Source organism: Tinamus guttatus, unplaced genomic scaffold (assembly GCF_059628265.1).
Source record: "Tinamus guttatus ecotype Peru unplaced genomic scaffold, ASM5962826v1 Tinamus_guttatus_pri_ptg000327l, whole genome shotgun sequence".
NCBI classification, from domain to species: domain Eukaryota; kingdom Metazoa; phylum Chordata; class Aves; order Tinamiformes; family Tinamidae; genus Tinamus; species Tinamus guttatus.
In genome coordinates, this window is record NW_028288861.1 from 5,597,626 (window position 1) to 5,622,016 (window position 24,391).

General features: G+C 38.2%; 1 protein-coding gene across 2 annotated transcripts in view; it reads left to right on the plus strand.

Annotated features, from left to right (window-relative positions):
• The window catches only part of NPAS3 (neuronal PAS domain protein 3), a 565,719-nt gene that overhangs the window by 378,306 nt on the left and 163,022 nt on the right, over positions 1–24,391 (plus strand). For both annotated transcript variants that reach the window (XM_088529242.1, XM_088529243.1), the window contains one exon: positions 7,435–7,524. In XM_088529242.1, the coding sequence (XP_088385368.1) occupies positions 7,435–7,524 (90 nt within the window). The remainder of the gene's footprint in view (positions 1–7,434; positions 7,525–24,391) is intronic.

The window sequence follows — 24,391 nt, forward strand, 5'->3', positions numbered from 1 at the left end:
ATGAGTGTTGCTACCACTGAGGAGCAGACACCAGTGGGCAGTGGAATCCTGTAGACCCAAAACAGAGGCAGTCTCAAGGCAGGTATAACCTCAACTCCGACCTGCACAGGTCTCCTCCTCAGGGCAGGAGATATGCAATGTAATCTCTGGATGGCAACTCTCCTCCTAAATAGATACGGTTGATTGTATTAGATGGCAGGCAGTTACTGGCATTACAGTCTGGCATCAAAACTGGGAATCCTGTGTAAGTCCAGGCTCGGAGCTCTTCATGCTCTGGCATCTTAAGGATGAAATCTTACTGCTTTAATACACAACTCCCACAAAATTGAATTTTAATTAAGTGAGACAGATCTGAATCCCTCCCTCTGGAGTCCTTTTTTTCTCCTTTTTCCTTTACGCTGAGATCTCTCACAGAAGAGAATAGCAAAGGCTGAGGGTAAATATTTTGCCCAGTAAGTTTTTAACTTGCCATTTCGACATTGTTATTATAGCACATAGAGATGTAAATCAGATTTCATTTTGGTAATAAACTGTTGATGCAGAAGAATGCACAATGAAGAATTGTATTAGTCATTGAGAAACATGGTTTTTAACGTTTTTTGTGTGTGTGTTTTTGGATCTCAAAAATTGTACTCTGAGGTTTAAATGCTGTGTGGAAAATTTAAGTCTATTGATAGTAAGCTTATTTTTCTCAGTTACCTTTCACAGACCCTTTCAGAGGAGGTAGTACAAGGAACCACTGGGGTTCAAAGACCTCCATGACTGCTGTTTTCCACAGACTGGGAAACACTGATACACCCAGAGGGAATGTACAGTTTACTGAACATCTTCTTCCTTTAAAACTGCTATAAAATTACCTGCAACCATGTAAAAGATTGCTGTTTCAGTTACCATCTTCCATTTGCTCCAAAGGAAGCGAACTCACTCTTTCTTGTTACTGGGTCCTACTCACCCTTGAAAATTTTTTACTGTCGCTGATGTAAAACCATCCAAAAGCTTCAATTTTCATTGTTGTTTCCTCTATTTTTGTTGTGATAAAGCTGTCTCTGCATGTTATATGAAAGCTTTGGCCAAATATTTTATCTTTTGATAAACTGGGTACAAAGTATGTGCAAGTTTGCTGTCCTGGAATTTCTTTTCACATAAGTAGATCTCTTGCTATTTCTTTCTCCCAACAGAATTACAATGTAATGTAAGGATACTCTTTTTCTTTTTCCCCACTGTGATGCTGGATTTTCAGTGGATCTTGATAGTTTTCATTGTACTTTTTTCCTATATGCAGTCCAGATACTTTTGAATTTGGCAGCAGTATAGAGTCTTCTAGAAAAAAATTGCTTAGAAATTATTATCTACAAGCTGGAGAACTCTAAAAATATTTTCTTGCTTCTGCATACAAAAAAAAATAATTTTTAATCTCTTTTTTTTTCTTGAACTCCTTCAGCTTGAAGATTTATACTTTTTCAGCAATTCTCAGCCTCATCTCTGATATTTGCTGATCTATTATCAGTGAATAAACCTGGGAGTACACCTTAAGAACCCAACTGCCAGCTTTCAGCTGTTACTCTTACCTCGAAACTTCTCTCCTCTATATTCTTCACTTCCAGTGAGTCCTTATCTGGAACAAAATGTCTTTATTTATTTAATTTAATCAAGTGGTGAAGCTGCCCCTGCAAGTTATTCCTGCTTTGGGTACATAAATGTACCTCAATTCTGTAAGTCTAGAGAGAGATCCATCAGGGGAATCAAGTAAAGTTAATTCTTCATTCTTGCTTTTTGACTTCAAGCTATAAAAAAGATCTCTTTATTATTGACACATTTATTTTTTTGGCACTTCCTCGTTGTCGTAAATTGCATCCTGACCACACAAGCATGAGCATGCAAAGAGCATGAACACAAAAAATTAGGAAGCTGGCATCAAGGCCTGTTCTAACCACATCCTTTGAGTTTGTCCTCTTGCCTCATCTTTGTTTTTACTGCAGTTTTTTTTTTTATTTTCCCAGCCATATGTCATTAACTCACAAGAAGTCCATAGTCCATAGCCATGTAACCATTATGCTGGTATGCAATGATTTATTTACTAAAAGAGAGGAACTGTTTGCTTAGGTAACTGTCAATTCCATCCCGTACTGTCTCTCTTTTAACCAGACTGAAATATTTTTGCTGTTATTGGATGCTATATGTCTAATTGGTGGCAGTCTTTGTCCTCAAATTAATGTGCAGCTCCAGTTATAATATCATTATATCATAACAGTAAAAAAAAAAAAAAGTTCTAATTAACATGATCTGTTTGCCAGGAAAAAGTTTAGTGTATCAATTAATCTATTTTATCAGGGGGAGCATTCCCATCCCCAGCCCCTATCTCCTGAATCTCCCGATCTGAGCCTGAATTATGAGCAAAACATCACAGATGCATGCTGCATTGGACAAAGAACACATGCGTGCATTTAAATCATGTATATCTTACTTTTTACTGATGTAATTGTGAAATATGTCCTTTTTGCATTCATAATTAGGGGGTGGAACAGATGGTGAAGGCTTAGTTTAAAATAATCTGTCATTAAAATAACCTAGCCTACTGGTAATTCTTCACTCTAACTGGAGTTTGGGTCAGGGTAGCAGGGTTTTTTTGCAGCATTGGAATATACGCTAGGAGGAATTAGGGACTTCAGGGATAGTATGAAATATGAGGATATTCTCCAGAAGGACACTGTAGTAAGACCACAGTGAATTAAATTTGTCTGCGGTGGGAATATGCAAAAATAGCTGGGACAAAATTCCTCTGACAAACATAAATCCATTTAGTACAATGCATTATACATTAGTGCATATTCGGTCAATGTGGTACAGTTAGCTTCATATCCTGCAAGGAAATAACCTCACTCTTCTACAAATAGGTAAGAAGCACTTAGTATTTTTGCTAAAATCCTCTACCTCACATTTTCATATTATTCTGATGTCAGAGGATATAAATTATGATTATTGGCATTATTATTCAGAGGTGCTGCAGCAAGTGACTCACATCTGAGTCTCCCTTCCATCGTGTCTCCCTCATTGACTTTCAGGTATGTGACAGAGGAAATTTTGTATCAGTCCTGCCTGTCCAGATTAGGACGGTTTTCGGGAATAAGAAAACTCAATAACGCAGATACTTGCATGTCTTTAAAACGTTTATTTTAGTGTTTCCCCTAAGATTCTGTTCCCTAGCTGCTTTGAAGAAAGCATATAGATTTCAGCATGGTATTATGATAAATCTTCTCGAGGAGGGGCGAGCATTAACATTTGTGTCGGTTCTTTTTCATCTTAATCCAGCCTTGGTTAATAATCAGAAAATTCTACATAGTGGGTAAGAAGATGTAATTAACCCTTCGACCCCGGAATCTTAATTGGCGCCTGTTGAAAACAGTGGGGCAGTTTAAAAAAAAAAAAATTAAAAAGTAGCCTGTGGTGATTGAAATAGCATAATACATAATGGCTTTCTGAAATCAAAAGTCCAAGGGAAGCTCAGCTTTAATCACATTTTGCACATAACCGGTACACGAGGGCTTAAGTGGGACGTTGCCGGGCTCCCGGGAATGGAACCGGCCCCGAGGTGGGAGCTGGGGGTCACGCTGACCCTGCGTAAGGAGCCCCGCTCCATGCGATAGGGCAGGGCTTATGGCAGACCACTTCACCTGCAAAAATAAAAAGGAAAGGAGCCCGAGATACTTTGCTAGCAGTCGGTGCTCTGCCTTGATCTTCATGGCCTCTCCTTCAGTGAAAACAGGACATTTTATGGAACTTTATGAAATATCGGTGACCTTTGCAAGGCCTGTTTCTGCGTTATAGCTGATGATAACTGTGGAAAATCTGAAACACAAATCCTATTTGCCTTTGAACTGTGGAGAAACTGTTCAAAAATCCTGGCTGGAAAAAACACTATGGCACTATTTTAAAAGACAGATTTGAAGGCTGACTAAATCCAGTGTTTTTCTTGCATTTGTAGTGTCGTTAGTTCTGCATCTGCAATGCAAATAATAGTTCCAAAGGTTTCTCCTCGTTAATACAAAATTGCCTGTAAATAGGTAGTATACAAGAGTATCCCGTGCGGTTGCTCCCGATACCTTTGTTACATTTCCTGCCACCTCTGTCTGGAGTCTGCTGCTCTCTTGACATGCACGAAGGACAGACGCTTTATGAAAAATTGAAAAATTTCTACACGCATTACTTAAATAATAAATATTCATAAATAATACCTATGAATAACGAATGAGGCAGTCCTTCAGAACTGCTGTTTGACCTGTATAGGGAACAACAGCAGCACTGGCACAGAAGTATTTGGTCCATCTCAGCTCTTTCACATTGGTGGTTCGACTGCCTTGCACTGAAAGCTGTCTATTTCTTATCAGATTTTATTCTGTGTGTGTATGTGTTTTTTAATATTAGATCCTGGGCTTACTTTAATGGGATTTTGTTCTAATGGCTTTGCATTTTGGTTGCAGATGTAGTTAGCTATTCCGAAAGACAATAATCAGGCTTTTTCAAAGTGTGATTAAATCAACTTTCTGATTTTTCCCTGTTGAGCAAAATGCTGAATTCTGTCAGTTTCTACACTCAAGCATAACTGCAGGAAGGAAGGAAAGCAGTCAAAAGAATGAAAAGAAATTGAGAAAGGAGATGGGACCACCTCTTAGTAGCCTCAGATGATAATGTAGTAATTTTGTGTCACAGGAAGTGACCAGCCATGTGAGAAGCCAGAGGAATTGTGGATAACACTGGCCCTTGCAGGCTGTCAATGATAGCTCCTAAAATGCTACTTGCAAAACTAGCAGATAAAAGTAATGCATGGTGTCCCAGAAAGAAATTAAAGGAAAAAGGGTTAAAACCAGTTCACTTAGAGAGGAGGTTCAGAGTAGGTGGTAGCATGGACAAATCACAAGTGAAGAAGGACATGATGTGAAAGATGTCTCACACTTCTCACTTTAACTTTCATGTTGCTCGTGTCTTCTCCAAATTTTAATCATGGAGGTTCAAATGTCTTTTTGCTCTTGTGTCTACCCGAGACCTCTTCATTTAATTATATTTTTTGCAGTAAAACTCATTTCAGCGAATTCCAAGAGTGACATTGAGGAAAATATTTCTGCATAATCCTTCTTTTTTTTTTAAAACTAACTTTTGTTTTATTAAGAAGTCTGAGTTCCCAAATAAGATGGTACTCACTTAGAAAATAAGCATTTTATATGATATAAAAATAAACTGTGAAACTTCTTGCATCAAGACACTATTGAGCCAAAAACCTAAGAGGATTCCAAAAAAAGGAAGAAAGAAATGACTTGAGCACACTAGTTACAAAGATAATTATAAAGAGTATCAGCTGTCATGGTCACGCTGAGTAGTAACAAGCTGAGGTGAGGAAGCTCCTCCCCGACTGCTTGGCGTTGCCTGCAGAGCCATTCTTGGTGTTTTGAGCTGTATTTTGGGCATCCAGGTGCACACTGGCAGATCCAGGAGACCCAAGCCCTGCAGATGGGCCGTCACTCTGATTCAGGATGGCAAATTATTGCTGCTGGTGTAGGACAGCGCTCCAACGAGCTCTTGTGTAGGTGGCCGGGGAATCAGGGTGATGGTTCTCAGTGTCATTTCCAACATGGGCTTAAACAAGTTTCTTCAAAGGAGCATAGAACGGAGCATCAGGAAGACTCAAACCAAGACCTTTAAAGATTTAACTCTCTGATCTTTCTGTGACAAGGAAAGTAGATAGTAGCAGAAAAAAATGAAACATAGTAGGGGAGGCCAAATGTGTAAAGGTTTGAATGTCCTTGTATGGTTCTAAGTTTGATCCTCACTGCTCCAAATTTTCCACCATTTATTGATGTTAAAATTCAAGGAACTGATGTTAATCATTTGAAAAGCAATGATGATGATTTATAAGAGGCTATAAATGGCTTGCATAATATAAATGTTTTTACATGAAGGAAGTCTATGTAGATTTACATTTTTATTAATTCATAAATATAAATTAGAGAGTGTTTCTTTAGTGCAATAACTTTAGCGAAGGTTTGTTTTCCAATGTGTGGTTTATTCCTTTGAGAAAACCCAGATTTTTGAACGAGCTCCACCACCTACTATACCAGAGCGAACACTTGCCAAAGTCAGCTTCTGATGAGCACTATGTTAGAATCTAATCAAGAAGCAAAAGAATCAAAAAATTAAAAAGCCTCAAAATGACTGCTCCGTATCTCAGAAGGAGTGAAATGATCACAGTGGTTTTGGCATTGGTTCCTCCAAATTTGTGTGCATTTCTGTTATCTTGTTCTTCCAAAACCATGCTGATCTCTCAAATAGTACGTTTTTACTTTACGGATACCTCTACCCCAAGGCTTGAATTAGAGATGTTTCTTGTTTCCTAAGTTGTATTTGCATTACTAATCTCTATCATTTTGTATTTTCACTTTTGCAATACTAAATGCTTGTTTGCCTATAATCAGCCTTATGAAAAGCATAAAAGTAAAGTTATATACAGTGAATGAAAGGCAGTTTATTCCTAGAAAAGATTTGGTCTTGCTCCTAGAGGTTTATTTTCATCCTGATGTGCTGTGATTTACTCTGTGTATCAGTTTAGGATATAGTCTTTTGTTTATGAATGGAAGTCATGTTTCAAAAATGATGCATTAAACTCTGTGGTTGTATTTAGATCTTTGCAGTTGCAATGGAAGCCACATACAAAAAGTTGAACCTGTCAGAATCAAATCTGATGTAGAGTTCTACAGAGAAGGGATGAAATTTATAACATTTCTGTAGACCTAAGCTGTAAACATGTTTGACAGTAATCTTCTGATTGGCTTTGTTTATGCGCTCACAAAAGGAAAACGTGTGTGTGTGTGTATGTGCCTGTGTGTTTGTGCACGTGTAATCCTCAATTAACTAACAAATTACTAAGGTCCATGGTGGTCCAAGTGCTGATAAGATTTTTTTTTCTTCTTCTTTTTGAGTTTTGGAAAGGGCAAATTTCGAAATTCTTTTGAAAGGCACGTTCACTCCTTAGATTCCATAGTTTTCTTATTTTGTTTCCTTACATACCATTTGTTTAGAAAATGTCTTGTTTTCATTATTTATTTGTGCCTGTAGACATTCGAAGAACATCTTATTTTTCTGTATTTCCTCTATTATGAAGATGGGGTGAATTTTATATAGTTTATGGCAGATGTTAGCATGACACAAAGACCTTAGAGTTTAGGTCTTGAGTTTGAGATAACTCAAATCATGTTAATATGTAGCTAGAGCATAAAGGAATTGTCTTAAGGATTCAAATCAAAAACGTTCCTACAGGTTCAGATTATTTTTCCTGTTTGCTGTGTGATGACTCTGGATCTATTTCTGTCTTAAGTTTAGTATTTTATATCAATCTATTCACTTTTTTTCTTCTTCTTCTTCTTCTTTTTTTTTCTTATTTTGCAGTCCCTGGATGGATTTGTATTTGCACTAAATCAAGAAGGAAAATTTTTGTACATTTCGGAAACCGTTTCCATCTATTTAGGTCTATCCCAAGTAAGTAAATACTTTCAATTCTAGAGCGTAATTGTGTACATTGCACTCTTCTGGTTATCATGCTTAAGGAACTAATAATCTGTTTTCCGTATTTTGCATGGATTATTGAATTAGTTATTTAAAGCTGCGTGTGGTTCATCCTGAGAAGTAATTGAAAAACATATCTATCAGCACTGAATGTTCAGATAAGATAAACTTGGGCCTGAAAACTTTCTGCCATGAAGGATCATTATTAATTTATTGAGAACAAATGAAGTTTCTTTTCTCAGTTGTTTTGAACTTTAAACCTCTCTACCTGGTAGGAAAGGGACACACTAATAGTACTTCCCTTGTGCCCTATTACTGGATGTTTATGGAGTACCCTGCATTATCCAGGGAGCTGACACGATGACAGGGAGTCATTTGGAGTCAAGAAATACTGAAAGAGACCATTAAAATGTCTTGCAGGGAGGGTTTCAACAAGGACACATTTTGCTATTTTCACAAATGTTCGCTAATATGAAAAGACAAATTCATTAAATATAGCAATTTGATTTTTTAAATTTAATTGCTGAAAATGGTTTTTCAGAGGCTAAAAGGCTGGAGAAAAGTGGGCAGAAAGTTGCTTGTCGTTGTTTATTCCTACCTCTGCTGCATTCAGAGAATATTTAGCTAAAAGGGCTTCATTCTTCTTGGACTTAGAAAAGCGGCAGTGAGATTTTGCATGATGATTTTTCAGAGTAGGATCATCTACTGCCAGTGCAGTAACCCCGAGGAGAAAAGAAAGAAAGCTTTAAATCAGGAACCATACTGCAACTATATAGTATTGGAAACTGTCGGTTTTGCTTTACCCTAAACAAAAATGAAGTGGAAAATGCTAGCATTCGATGCAGAAAAAGACCGAATTTAAATGTTATCTGGTGAGAATGAGAATAGGTGTTCATTAACTCCTCAGAAACCTTGCAAGCATTTGGCTGTCATATGTACAGTAATTGTTATTTTGTGCTGGCTTTAGCAACCCAAATGATAGAAATGGGAACAGAGCTGTTTCTAACTCATATCAGTGTTTTTGTCTCTCATTAAAGTCCCTGGTTTTGTAATAGGCTTTAATCCTTGCCTTAATCTGTTTGGGAGTTAGAGTCAAGAATCTCAGATTTCACAGTTGGTGCACCACTATGTTGCTAATACAGTAAGGAATCAGAACTTTAATGTTTATTATTGTCTTATGCTCATATTAATTTTTTTATGCATAGTATCCAACAAAGTTTAATAAGCCAATAAAGAAGAAGGATGGATAATTAGTTTAAGCAGGTAAATGCTAATTAGGGAACTCCTGAAAGGCATCCATTATACACTAGCTTAAAACAAATTTTACAGCCCTGGTTAGTGGTGTAATCCAAATTCTGTCAAGGCAACTGCATTTTCTGTAATTGAGATGTGTATGTTTGCTTTGCATAACAGATGGCTCTGTATGCTTAGACTGATAGCTAGGAAAATAATAATTGCATTATTCTGGCCAAAAGAATATTAGCTCTTGGGTTTTGGCCATTTCAGTCAGTCCTCCTGCCAGCACAGCATATGCACATATATGGATTGGATTTTCAAGGAAATTGATGCATCTGGAATAGTGTGGCCATCTGAAATATCATCTGTTCAAGAAAAATTTGGCTTTAACCCTATGCTAGTCTCCTGTTAAAAGCATTTTCTTGCACTGTCTCTTTAGCTGTAGTAGTTGGTAAATCTTTCCTTACTCTGAATTTATATTGTATTGCTGAGGCTTTACACTTCATCTTTATCCCCACGTACGTTTTGAGCAAGGGTTCGGATAAATAACACAATTACCTGTGCATGTTACAGTGTTTGATGTATCAGTACAAACATCTCTTTGCATTCACCGCAGAAGTGATTGATGGAAAAACTAATGAAAAATCAGGACCAGAACTATGTGTTTTAATATAGTTATAGGTGAAATCTGCTGAGATCTGCTAAAACATCTCTGATTCTTACTGTTCTTCCGTCTTTATGGAGATTTTTTGTATTTTGAGTTTGTATTTGTTTATGTATTGTTATATGGCTGGTCTCTAGCAATGACAAAAGGAATGCTGCAGCTCCTGGCACTGTGTTAGTATCCAAAGTGTTATTTGTTACAGAGACCATTAGCAAAGATATCCATAAAGCTATTTCCCAAAATATACATGGAAATGCTACTCTTTCCACTGGTAACAATTCTAAAAAGCTCATGAAATCTGAATTTCTGCAAGAGTGGTATGTGATACATGCGGCATTGCATTTCTTGCAGTACAGGTAAAACCTGCAGGTAAACACTGATAGGTGCCTACCCTGATACTCCCAAACTATATATTTATTTAGAACGGGAATTCTAGGGGGTTTGCAAGTTCAAAAGCCCAGGATGTACATTACAAGCATTTTTATTTGACTAATCTTCTTCCATTGGTGGCTTCAGGGTCTTACTTGGTAGTGAAATGACTTCTCGGAGACTTCATCCTCATTTATTTTCTCTTTTGTTTACTAGTGTGCATGCACAATATATTTTGTATTTGCCAAAGAAAAAAATCTTATGTCTCTCAGCTAGGGGAAAATAGTCTTTGTACCCAAATGTAGCAGGTGAAAGCAGAATTTTTCACTGGACCCAATTTTTCTCTTTTCTGAACTTTGAGAGCCAGTGGTACAAAACAAATGGATGCTGATTTTCTGAGATAGCTGCAAGGATAATGGTAAAGAAATCTGATGAAACAAATGTCTCTGGAGGTAGTCTGGCCATGATGATAATAAAGTTACTCATGGCAAAACTAGCAGTATTTGAACAATAAAAAATACAATAAATACTCTTTTGACATTACAATGTATGTACCTTGCATTTGGAGACACCCATAAATATGTATGTTTTATTACCAGGAACTTCAAGTTATTTTGGAAGATATGGATTTTAGGGTGCTCTTCCAGAGCTGTTCACAGTGGAACTGGAACCAGAGCAGTTTCAGGGAATACAAATGCGTGTTTAAAATAGACAGAAAGATCCAGCTTTAAAAAGGAGCGAAAGAAGAGAGCGAAGAAAGGCCAAAGAAATGGGTCAAAATCTCCCGTTTTTACCATCAGTCTGTATAAATTGCCATAGCTCAGTTACACTAGGGGAGACTCAATTGCTCCAACATGCAGTATTCAGTCATTGTAGGAACTGTAGCAGTTGTTAGAAAACCCAGGCTTGCTGAGAAACATGCAGAACAGCCAGAATTTCTTCTCTTGGATGGATGTACTGATGTAAAAAACTGGCCTGTGCTGGTGGGGTTCAGCCTTGTGCTGGTGCAGCAAATACCGCTTTTTGCGCGGGTGCGCCGCACCTCTGCGGCGGTGCAGAGTGGTTCGGTGTCCTCGTCTCCATCCTCCTGCTGGCGTTTTCAAGCTAGCAGGTAATTTTTGATATTGGGCTGATAGGAATCTCTTTAAAATAGCCAGGTCCTTTAAGAAACAGGTAACGTTTCAAAAGTGAATGCCTAAAATTGGTCTCCACATCTGAGCGCTGAAAAGCACTGGGAAGCCAATATAAATGCTTGCTACTTTCAGTTCTTATGCATAGTTTTTTTTGAGACTTAGGCACTGAAACAAAAATAACAACAACTGGGGAGACAAATCCGTATAGAACAAATCATAAAATTAAAAGCTTTGCAAGGTTGCAGGACAGTAGAAAATATTGGGAGCTTCTCTTACCCATCTCATACTAAGGTCTTACCCATCTCATGTTAAAAGTGGTGTTTGGGCCGGATATTATGCACTACTTTCCTTCTCTTTTCCTGCTGTGAAATCCACACCCCAGAGTAAGAATTTTCCTGCCGTCGCTTCTAGCTGGCCAGGGCACAGAGCAGGTTTGCAAATTGGCCTGTTCAAAGAAAGCTCAGGAAAAGGGAGCAGTGCAGCTGTGGACACAATAAGAGGTAATAGAGGTGAGGAAAAAAAAAAAAAAAGGAATAAATTTTTGCTTAAGTTTTTCTCTTTTTAAAAGAAAGCAGGTAAAAAGAGGTATATTACATGTGCACTGTGTTTCTAATAGTATTATGTGTCTTCGTGTTTTGGCTTTCTGTGCATTTGTTCTATGGAATGGCAAATAAAATTACAGCTACAGCACACAAGTACAAGGTCAAATAAATGACAGTACTCAGTCTATTTGTGAAGCTATTCTGAAAAGGAACCATGGTGCCAAATGTGGTTTATTTGAATAATAAAGAAGAATTAGATTCCCCTGATAACTTGGCTGAGGGCCAATAAATCACTGGAGGTTAAGGATGCTTTGCAACTGCGATGTGTTTCCTTTGCTTTACGAAGCACAAACCTCAACTACCATGCTCTACCTGTTTTTCAATGCAAATCAAGTTGAGGCTACTAGATGGTTAAAGGGTTCCTTTGTACTGTTTTTCCTTAAAAAATAATATAAAGCAATGTTGACACTTGCATTCATTCTGTTACTTCTACCTTATTTTACCACTGTACCATTATCTAAATCAAAAGAAAACAAGCAAAAATGCAACAACAAAAGCCCCAAGCCTTGAGCTTCACATACAAAATGCATTTGTGCAGCAAAGCCGGGCAACTAAAAAACAAGAAGCAAGCTTTTTAAAAATACTCTATAATTAAATAGTACTAGCTGGACTAGTCTGCTACGTAGATTGGTGCGCTAGTACTAATAAACTTGGAGTGTTTTGACCCATTTAAAAATTACAAAATAAAAGCCTGGAGAAAATCTCTGTGGTGATGTGTTTTTTAAAGAAGTATATATGTTTTGGGGTTTTTTTGTGTGTGTATGTTCAGCATAAGAAAGTTCATTTGCTTTTACATTAAAAGAAGAGGTGCGCAAGGGAGGAGCCTCTTTTCAAATAGAGTGGCTCTGAGGATTTTGAGAACAGTAAGAAAATATAAGTATCAAAATAATTCAGAAACAGTACAAGGCACGGTGGCACATTATCAATTTACAACATTTAAATTGATAAATGCTTGGTGGTGAAGGCCTACAAGGGCACTTTGAAAAGCAAATAGCGACCTGGTGAAGAAATTGATTTTTCCCCCCTGAAAATGACTGCATGATGCATCATTTGACTGCATGCTGTCCAAGTGCTTGACAGAGATAATCTCAGCAATCCCACGGGTGACCTTATCGTTCTCACCAGGGCAACTTTGTCTAGGTTCTGACTTTGTGCATGTCAAGGTTTCTTCAGGCAGGATCCTTAGGGGGAAAAAGTTCCTCTGTTCGATCCAGATATTGAACTACTCTTCAAGGCACTCCCCCACCCCCAAAAAAGGCAAGCTCGTTGCTTTTCTTTATAATTATGAATGAACTGAACAAGGGAAAATATCTATAGACACAGTATCTTTGCTGAAGCCATTATTGCTTTTTCAGTGTAGCTTAGTTTAGCTCTTAAAGGAGAACGGATACCTGCCATTAGAGGTTATCAGACACAGCTGAAAGGCTCTAAAACATACAGCAGTCTTCTACATAACAGAAATATCCTGTCTGCTCTCTTTCCTACACCCGCTGCTCTGTGCTTTGTTTTTCCATAGGAAAAGCTTTTGCCATTGTCAGAGTGTTTCGCACAGTGTCTAATATTTTTTTAATGTAATTCTATTTTTTTAAATCTATATCCCCACCCAAGAACTTTGAAGACAACTCAAGTGCAAATGACAAGCTGACACAAGTCCTGAACATCAACACCAATATGCATAATTTTGCATAGCCACCCTGTAACAACCTTCACTGTATGGTCTTGAAGTGATCCAAAATACTTTGCCCATGTTATTTGGTTATTGCAAAATTGCTTTTGTCTAGCACAGAGGAATATATTACCCAAATTGTGAAGTATAAAGCTGTTTAAATATTTGTAGGATTTTTTTTAGAGTTCTTTAAATAATCCAAAAATTGTGTTTCGCATGCAGTTTGTAAATGTTAATTATAATTACTGATTAGGAACCTATTGAAAGCTGCAAATGTTATGCTCTGTTTGGTACCCCAAGGCTGCTTTACCACTGCCTTTGACACCCACAGTTCACCATATTCAACCTCTTTTACCTCCTCCTTTCATCCACAACATTAATTCTGAGTGAACAAGACGTGCTTCCTTGCTTTTGACAAGATTTGCTGCAGTCTCATGCGACAAAAACCCAACACTCATTCCAGATTCAGAAAGTAGGATTTATAACAGCATTTTAATTTAATGTTGGATGTCGAACATATAAAGAGATCACAGTAGTACTAGAGCTGAAAATTGATGCCTTTTTTATTAGTGTCCTCTCAGAAGTGGGTGAGCCGCTGTTTGTGCAATGGAGCACAGAGCACCACAGCCAGATGAATGAGGATATGCTATCTGCAAGGAATCATATTTCAAACCACTGTCTGCTTCTATTGATGTGCTCAGAGTTGAAAGGTTATGCTAGTAAATGCCATCAGAATTTCCAGCATTAGAAATCTGCAGAAGAAGCCGCTGGCTGTCACTTTGTAGTCAGTCCAAATGCAGTCTATAGTGATGGTTTGCTGATTTTTTTTAACTTGAAATTAACTTGCTGTTACTGATCGCATTCATTTGCTTATTCTTTTGCAGTATGTTTAAATACTGCCAGCAGCTTTATCTTATAGGCTCTATTGGATATAGCGCTCTGTCGAGAGAAGTGAAGGAATCCAGAATGTCATTTTACATGAGAATCATGTTCCCCTTATTTATTCTTTTGAACATATTTTACCAGCCATTGAGGCTGAAACACTGAAAGCCTTTATGCAGAAGGGATTCACTGGGTAAAATGAATCGCACAGATTCTCAGTGCAATAAAATACAGCCTCATTGGTTTAACATTTGAAGGTGGAAAGCTTTTCGTGTTACTTAATAATTTCTGGCATTTGATGTTAAAAATAAGATTTTGATAAGGTATTTTCATTGCAATTGTTAACTCTTTCTGATGCTAAGCAAGGCAGTCTGAAAACATCAGCAATCAAACCATTTGCTTTCTGGTATCTGCAGGGTTTTTCAATTGTTTTAAGAGTAATGTCTGGGAGGAATGATTATGACAATTTAGCTTCTTTATGTTCATCTTTCCTATTAAAACAAGGAAAAAGAATTAAAACAAGGAAAAAGAATTTTCCTGAATTAACATTCATATTATTCAAATTAGAGTATTTTGGTGTCTCTTTTACATTGCATTGTAATGTATTTTTGTGGAGATGGGTGAATATTCTATATATAGTCACTTAGTAAAATAAACAGCTGTGGAATAATTGGGAGAAAAAAAAACATATTGGTAGGAAACATACAAGTTTGTCATAAATATATTTTCCATTCTGTCCCAGCACAATAGAGATGGGTAAAAATCCCTCAGAATTTGAGAAAGTACTTGGCCTTTTAAAAGCAAGGTCAAGAAGTCTTTCTACTGATGTGATCAAAATTTCCTTTCTAAAGGAAAAAAAATTATAATTATTGAATTTTGACTACTAATGAGAAAATATATTTCTGCATGCTTCCGAGGTGCAGTGATCCTAGAGACTGATTGTTTTTTACATTTGTACTTGGGTTGGGACAGGTGACAATCTTCACTCAATATTCTGTGATGTATGAAAGGACTCAGGATTTGTAGCAGTCACTCAGCAGTATTCCAGTTCCGTTTAAGGAAGACTGCATCAGGCCACTGGAACTCAAAGACTGGCTTAAGGTTATATAATAAAACAGTGCCTATATATACAAGAAAAACAAACAAACAAACAAAACAGTCACTGAATGGAACTTGGTTCAAAGTAATCCTGGAAAAAAACCTAACTCAGATCAAAATCTATGTTATCTTTTGCTGCAAGTCCTCACAGTCTGTTCCACCAGTCCAGCTGTGGGTTGTGTACCAAAGTACAGTGTCAGGAGCAAGCAGCTCAGAACTAGGATAGGCAATATGTCTTAATCTATTTTTGCTGGTGTTTTTCGGTATTACAGCCTGGGTCAGGGCTTGACTTGCTCTGTTTTCAGGCAGAGTTAACTGAGGAATCCCCTTTGGGGAAGTATAGAAAATAAAAGAATGGGAGAACTTAGAAGAAAAATAGCCCCATGGGAAAGAGAGGAGAGGCATCCAAGTTGCATGGAGAACATCTTTGCTGTAGAGTTGGTTCGGGATCTGATCACAGTGCTGCCACCCAGCTCTCTCCAGCCAACCCACGAGAGCCTCCAAGTGTTAGTGTGATGGCACCTTAATTCCGAAGGTTTGCAGTGGAAATACAAGATAATGATGGCAAAGTGCTTTAGTCTTCCAGTGCTAATCTGTATTCTTTTGTAACGCCCATCTCCATCTTCAGTGTTAAGAAAATGCCTGGCTATTTTACCCTCATGCTTCCTGATGTCTTTCTGTAACTGTCACTTGGACCAGCTTGCCATCCACAATAACCTCCTCCCACTCCTCAGTTCCACACAGGCTCGTAGCAGGTTACTAGTAAAGCCACAACGGGAGAGGAGATGTAGCCAAAGCAGCTTCCATATTTGATGGACAGGAAAAAGAGAGCATCAGAAACCTCAGTCAGGCTTACTGTGAAGCCATTCTTTATTTTACAAACTGAGTTCCTCAGTGGGAGTCACATTAGTAACTCCTACAGCTGCATGCTGTTTGCTGTTGCCTTCAGAACTACCTGCATTAATCATATGTACATCCCCTTGGACCTTATTTAGGTATCATGCTCCTGCTGCTGCCACTGAAGGACCCTCTAAGGGTGAATCCACAAAATAGGCACTTCAGTGTCCTGTTACAAGCCATACCATTAGACTCATGCCAGCACATGGCCTCCCCAGCAGCATCCCAATGGATGTAGTTCTGGAACAGGCAGGATATGCTCCAGCATAGGAGAGCCCACGGCAGGTCTTGCAGTTCTGCTGGCAGACAGATTAGGCAGAGAAAAACGAGGACTAGATTTTCACTTTCAAAAGATGACAGTGCAGATGGGACAACAGAGTGCTGAGATAGTCTTGCATTGCCCAAAGACAGAAAGGAAAGAGAAAGAGAGATCTTCCTTCAGCAGTGAGAGGGCCTCTTTGGTGGCAGAAAGCTTGAGTGTGTATTGGGGAGGGTGAGGAATGTCAAAATAGGCCGAGCAAGGAACAGACTGAAGAAATGGCTTTTCTGGGTGAGCGGTCAAGAAGGGAAAGGCTAAGAAGAGACATACTGTTTCTTATTTACCAGCCAGGATAAATTTTGCCAGTTTAGATGTTCAGAACTTTTATATATGTAAAAATAATTTGAAAGCAATCTTATTTTAAAATTTTTAAAATATTGTTTATATATAATTATATGTAAACTGAAACACCAAAAGTTCCACAGGAACTTATGGAAAAATTTCTTAACAGTGAGGGTGACAGAGCACTGGAACAGGCTGCCCAGGGAGGTTGTGGAGTCTCCTTCTCTGGAGATCTTCCAAACCCGCTTGGATGCAGTCCTGTGCCACGTGCTCCAGGTGACCCTGCATGTGCAGGGGGGTTGGACTAGATGACCTCTAGAGGTCCCTTCCAACCTTAAGCATTCTGTGATTCTATGATTCTATATTGCTTTACATTTTCAGCTTTTTTCCCTTTGACTGCACTGCATGCTAGAATTTATATTTAAGAGGTATTTGAGGCTTTGGGGCAATATCATGTTTCTACAGTCAGGCCTTTGAAGTTGCTATCAAGCGTCACAAGATAGGCAATAGAAAGAGAAAATATTGGCTCTTCTACTTGAATGGCATTGCAAGGAGCTATAAAATAATCTTGTGCATCATGCTCATAGAGTACCCCAGAAAACTTTGGGGGATTTTGTATTAATAAATCTGTCCTATGTTTATAATATAATACAGGATTTCTGATGGGATTATAATGACAGTATTATTATCTGTATTAATTATGTTGTATTTAAGATTCAGTCTTTGGCTCTTTTGGTTGACGAATATGTTCTAGAGTGAATAGTGCTGAATTAGGATGTAGTCAGTGGCTAGACATAGTCAGTACCTTTCCATACTGCGTTTCTGATTGGCATCTACTTTGAGACACTTAACTCGTGCACCAGAAGCAAACAGAAAACCATAGCTGTTCCTGACACTCATTGAAGTCCCACATTAAATTGAATGACAATGTGACTGCCTTTGTCATCTTCCTGAACTTTCATTACATAAACATAAGGTACATAAAAATAACATCTCTTCTGCATATTCAGGTAGTATGTATGTAATATGAGGCAAAATTTGTAGGAAGAGATGCTTCTTTTTTGAAATAAATAAATAAATAAATTCTCAATTGTGTAAGTTGGATAAACAGAACAGCTTTCCCTCCTGCATGTGTTTTCCCTGGCCTGACATGAGTCTGATCCACAGCCTATAAGGCAATGAAAAATTCTCAGTGCACTGTGTGTTGTCAGCATGATCAGCATGGTGCTTATGTTACATTGAGAACGAAGAGTATTTTTGGAAGTTATTGAACAATCCCACTGTCTCTCTAAGCAACTAGTACTTCGAATATGAGTGACAGTTTGATTACTCTCTTTTTGTTTCCTGTAGTGGCAATAAATTGGTTGCGTGCTTTCAAATATTTTGAAATATTTCAAATTTTCAAATATTTTGATCATATGATATCTTGATTTTCTTGTCCTATCTCCAAATGTATATATTCAGACGGAATTAATCTGAATTAGCATTTTGTAATTGGATTTGAAAGTATCCATATGTTAACTGTGAATGCTATATACTTTATTTCCTTCAAATTTATTTATTGTGTAGGTAGTGATTAAACACGGAGAAAGGTGCGTTCCAAAGACGAGAGAGTCAAAGTGAGAGTGGTTATGGAAAGAATGTAATGCAAAATGCCTTTTTTATTGTGATAGGTGTATGTTTGATAAGTTGTGTGTTTGGGAGGGGTGAACTATTATGATATTTTACTTTAAAACCATCTGTTTCACATCCGATTCAGTCTTTCTTCCCTGTTAGCTCCCAAATTCAGTGCCAGAGTGTTGTTGATTAAGCAGATAGTGCCTCCCTTTCAGGAGGCAGCTCATGAGGAGGATGGAAAATAGCAGTAACTTGCAGTAACTTGAGGTGCACAAAAGCAAGCTTCAGCTTTAGGGAGAGCGCTGCTGAAATGGGGGCCTCTTAAACTGCAAGTTTAAGGATTTCTCTTTCCTCCATTTTGGCAGAAATGGGTATACAGAAATAATTTAGTACACTTCAAGTTGGACAAGCTAAGGAGAGATACTTCAAGTGTTTTGCTTGACTAAATGAAAGCTGTCTCCTTAATGCCTTTTATTTTTTCTTCATATTCTTTTTCTGATATCATTGCTTTTCTCCAGGCTTATGTACGCTTGTGATTGTGAAGACTGGTATTACATGTTTTACAGAAAGCCACCAAGATACATAGATACAAAATAAAGTATGCCTGCATTGCTGCTGTGTTTATTCCGTTCGAGCTGTTTAGCAGCTATTTACTGCTTATATAAGCATACATAAGCATGTATAAGTATGTATAGGCATAATGCTCACACCCAGTTTGGGCAACTGGATACTGCCAGTTCGAACACAGTCCAGTTTGCATGCTCATGATGTGCTTGTGATGCATCCCTGTAGATTAGCAAAGTCTGCAACCTTGCGAGAGAGGATGCAAATTCATGTGAAATATTAAGCAAAACTGGAACAAATTCCCAGATATAAAAATGTAGCTTTTACAGCTTGCTAATTAAAATTGACAGTGCAAGGCTTCAAGAGACTAGGAAAGGACACTGCCATTTTAATATATTTTGAAACCTTTTGAACAGATAAGAAAATTGTGTAATTGCTGGAAATCTTTCAGCTTTTTAGTAAAAAACACATGCCTTCAGCCCTGAACAACATTTGTAGAAATTAAAGCAGCTAAACTGATGATGTTGCTAAAATGTCACAACTTCTTTGAAATACTAGATGATACAGACTATCCTTTCATTATCATCTAGAACACCTGAGAAAGTGCTGTGGAAATAAGAGAGTATCTTTTAAAATAATTACAAAGAACAAAGGATTTAAAGGAGATGATGCATACAGACTTATATTTACTGTTTTAGATCGAGTTGTTAATCTGTGATATGCCTCATTATGGCATTAGCATCCAAGTCACAACTGTATCAGAATTTGCATATAAACAATCAACATAATGGAATGGAAGTATAAAATTCAGGGTTTATTATTATTATTTTAAATCAAATGCTTACCTATCCTGAAATGCAAATATTTATTCTGTGTGTGTATAATTATATTTTCATGATGCTTGATAATTTTCTCTCTCTCTTTTATAGCCTCAATTTACTCATATTCATTCTCTTGCATCTGTGGTCTTCGTTCTAAACTGGACATCTTAGTGAGCTGTAGTACAAGGGGTTTTTTTGGTTTTAACCTTCAAAGGAATTTAGTTGAGCAGATGCTACATTGAACTAGTCGGAGTAGAAAGGAAATGATATGGCTTTTAAAGGGCACATCTAGCATATCTACTGGGCTAAAGTAATTCTGGCAATGCTTCAAAGGATATAACTTTTGATGGTAAAGTAGGTAGGCTACAGAATGAAATCACATATGGCAAGCTGTCAAAGTCTTCCTACACATTCAGTACATTTATATAAGTGCAAATGGATGCTGCTTAGATGGAGTCTGTAGCAATTTCCTGCTAAATCTGTTTTAAGATTATCTGATATTATTTGACTAAATTATCTGTGTAAAAGCTGAGGACAACTTTTATGATCAAATATTTTGAAATTAGTTTTCCTTTTTGGCAGATTAGCTGAAATATGAACTGCAATTGTATTAACACTTGGAAGCAAAGGGCTTTCAGTAATAGCAATTATATCAAAACAGGGATAATGAATTGCTGTATATCAACTTGAAGAGGACGTATTTATAGGTCAATGATGTCAATAGCTATAGTTCTCATAGACACCTCATTCTTACCCTTTTATTCCTTGCTAATGCTAAGCAGATACAGTTTTAACTTTTAATGAGAATGGTGACTCTGAGAATCTCAGTTTACAATGAATGAGGATTCGTAGTTTGCAATGGATGGATGTTTTCACCTTTCAAAATTTAACAACAAAAACTGCTACCCTTTTACAAATGAGACTCGCCCTCCCTCCCAGATGTAAAAGCGAATAACCAACTGTGGTGCTTCTTAAAAGGCAAGCTTTTATGCCTTTTTTGTATTTGTTAGTTGTGTTGTATAATACTGTAGTATGACTACACAATCCAAAGTGCTTTGCAAATACAGTTTGTGCTACAGCTAGGAAGCTGATGCATTTTATACTGATGTTTGCATTCAGGTGCATAGCAGTATGTGTCTTAAGTGTATGTGCATGCACATATACTCATATAGACACAAATCTGCCTATGTGAATCTGTATGGGTCTGAATGCTTGAAAGGGTCAACTTAAGGTTGTGATGACAGGTTCCTCATGCTGACAGTCCCATACTACTCTAAAAGAGCTGGAAATAAGGAATGTCTAGCTACAGAGTTACAATGTTGAGCATATTCATTGTTGTTTGAACGTGGGGTGTGGGCATCCCAAAAAGATGTGATAGGGAGAAATGTGTTTAATTTTACTGAGGGATGACATGGCAAGGGTAGTCCTGCTGGCTGCTAAACACTGGAGTCCATTCACTAGAGATAGGATCTAAAGAGATTTTGACTACTAAAATCCATTTCCCTTTAGAGTTGTTTGTTTGTCCCCTCTCTTACCCTAACCTGTGATGGCAGCATGTGTTTCCACCCATCACAGCTTTGCAGCTTCTTCCCACTGAGACCCTGCACGCCAGGCACAGGTAACGGGTCCCTCAAACCTCACGTGTAGCACAGCAGCCCCAAGAGCAGAAGAGGGTTGCAGCTCTGCACAGCTCTGCCGGGGTCCGTGCCTCGCAGTCAGAGCCCACTTCTCAGCGGGAGGACCGCACAGCACCTTCGTTGTGTGCCTTGCTACACAAGTGAAACCCTGGCTTGTGCTCGTACGCATGGAGCACTGTAAATTGTTGAGGATACAGCACGGGCTGGTACTGATCTGTTTAAGTAGCAGTTGCTCAGTAGCATGTGACTCAGGCAGATGCAAGTGGGCTGTTACCAGCCTGGCCCATAGGGGACACATAGATGGACACACTCCATCTTCCAGCTGCAGATCTATTTTCGAACATAAGTGAGAGTGAGATGACTGCTAAAAGAAAGGCTTCCTGCTTTAACATGAGTAGAAAAAAATACTGTTGTGTCTAGATTCAGCCTCCACTGAAATTTTCCAAATTGTTTAGTCTGAAACAGATATATGTTCTGTAAAAATTTAGTCTAAATAGTGGTAAATTTCACAGAGTGACAGGGAACTGAAAACAGTTCTCTCTGTGATCATTGTTAAGCAATGATAACAAAAGGTAACGCTACAACTTGTTCTTGTGAGATGATAGAGTGAGGGTAGAAGAGAGAATGTCATAACAGAGGCTTGGATCCTGCAAACACGCACACAAGAATTCTCTTTGAAGGCTGTGAAACTAATGGGGTGTATAAAGCTGTTCAATTAAATGTTCGCAGGATTGGAGCGTGGACTTTTGAACTGTGTAAACTCTCATTACACTAAGTAGCAGAATCACCAGATGCAAAAGTTTTGGAGATATAGTTGAAGACCCAAAGCCGTATATTGAGAGTATTTAAATTATTTCAGTATTAAATATGTGTTGATAATGTGTTACAGTTTTATTTCTGTATGCCCAGTTTACCTCTATACAATCCATGTGTCAATACGTTGTTCATATGTCCACTTGACTGTTTGGCCAGTCAAAAATATGAAACAGTATTGCTCCTGAATTTAGGAAATATGGCTCAATGCCTAATTTATTTATTCTGCTGAAAGGAACTAATTAGATGCCTCATGATGTATACATTTAAAATACAGATGTAAAACATCTGAATTTCATAAGCTTGAAGTAAAGATCTAAAATAGTAGTTGGCACTGAACAATGTCCCTTGCCCAGGAAACAACATAAGGAAGGATGTGTCAAAACCCGTCAGTCTCATGTTGGTGCAAAGCCAGGAAAACTAGCAGGTTTCACGCTGAATGGAAAGCGCAGCGTGGTTGAGCACTGCAGCCTCAGCTGTGGGAAGTATTACATTTCAAATTCAAGGCCTTTGCTTAAAACAGGGAAGGCTCTGGTGTTTCTCTAGATTGCAGAAATAGTGTGTAGGGAACAGGGATAGACAAGTTAGAAGTAGGCATAGCCCGGTGCAAACATGATTTTACAAACCAAATCATTACTAGAATATAAATGTGAATATCTGTGCAGTATATTCACAGCTTGGAAAGGATCAACTTTGACACCTCTTCTTTCAGGAGATTAAGACTTGATACTCAACTGATGGAGTCCAAATCCATTTGATTTTTATCCATAAAGTAGCAAAAGTTTTCTCATGGGCCACATGGGCTTGACACAGTCCCTGAGCAGAAATAACCCAGATTAAACTATCACTGATTCAAAATCAGTTATTTTCTGCTTGCTTGTTGAGCTGCACATTGAGCAGTAAGCATCTGTTGAAAGGTGTAGGAATTCCCTTCAAGTACCTTTGCTCCATGGAGCGTTTTCCTTTCTCGCAGAATCCTGGCGAAGGTGCTCAAAGCTAACTCAGCACGTTGAGCGCTGAGAGTTGGAGACAGGCAGGCTGAGGCCCAGGAATCATCTGCTCCTGTTGATCGTGCAAGTAAACGAAACGGCCGTGGAGGAAATCTGAAAATACTAGTTACTGATACACGCAGTCATGTGCAAGTGACATGCTAAAAATAGCGGAAGGCAAAACTAATTGCTACATAAGCATAGTTGAATGGAAAGGGAGAAAAGAGAAGGCAGCGATGGTCCATATGCTGCCGAGAGGTCAGCCTTCCTCACAGGTGCGACTTCCAAGATGCCCATGGAGCGTAGCTTCCTTGGTCTTCCCTGCTGGCGCGTTCGCCGGGTTGTTTGCAAGTCTTTGCAAGATTTTCCTACCACAGGTGATGGTGTCATTTCTAGCTTGCAGCATCCCGCGTAGAGCTGCTCTTGCCGCAGTTCCGTTTGAGCTGCAGGACCTGCCTGAGCAGCGCGTTTCATCCCCGTGTTGATTTTGCGAAGGGCTATTCCAATGCTGCGAGGCCCCGCGTCACCTGTGACCCCGTTAGTGCTCTCTGCTCTTTGTAAATGGGAATGGATTCATGTATTGCAGAATGAAGGCATCCGTTGCAAATAAAGATAAAGGTTTTTAAATAGGTGTAAAGATAAAAGCATTTGTATTTGGTATTCTTAACAAGTTTTGGTGATTTAAGAGAAAAAACCCTCAGTGATCACTTGCAGAAAAAAATAATATAATTACATACATGCTAAAATTTGTAGCTGCTAAACGTCCCCTTGAATGTTATTTGGACACTGAGGGGAATGATCTTCAAGGCTATATTTCGTCTTTGGGTGTATTTCTCTTACCTGTGGAAAGTAAATTTTCACTGCCTTTTCTCAGTAAGCTTTTTGTTTTTGCTTGTTATGTTTTATATTTAAAAGTGTTAATTAAGCTCTGATACAAAGTGCCTATTTGGAGACAAATAGTCCTTTTGGATTGAGCAATAGTAACGTCTGTTGATGTGAGGTAAGCGTATAACATTTGCTGGTTGTGAGAATCAGTTTTGCATTACTGGACAATTTATAGTTCTGTATGAAACCATGGAGTTGATTGTTTTATTATATTCCAGGGGAAGTTTTTCACCCATTTCAGTTCAAGTAACATTCTCACAGAATACAGGTTTCGTACTGATATGATGTTTCCTAGCTGTAGGCATGGCCTGTGCCTACTACTGGCTGTAATTTACTTTTTGGTCTCTGTCGCCTTGAGCTTGCCTT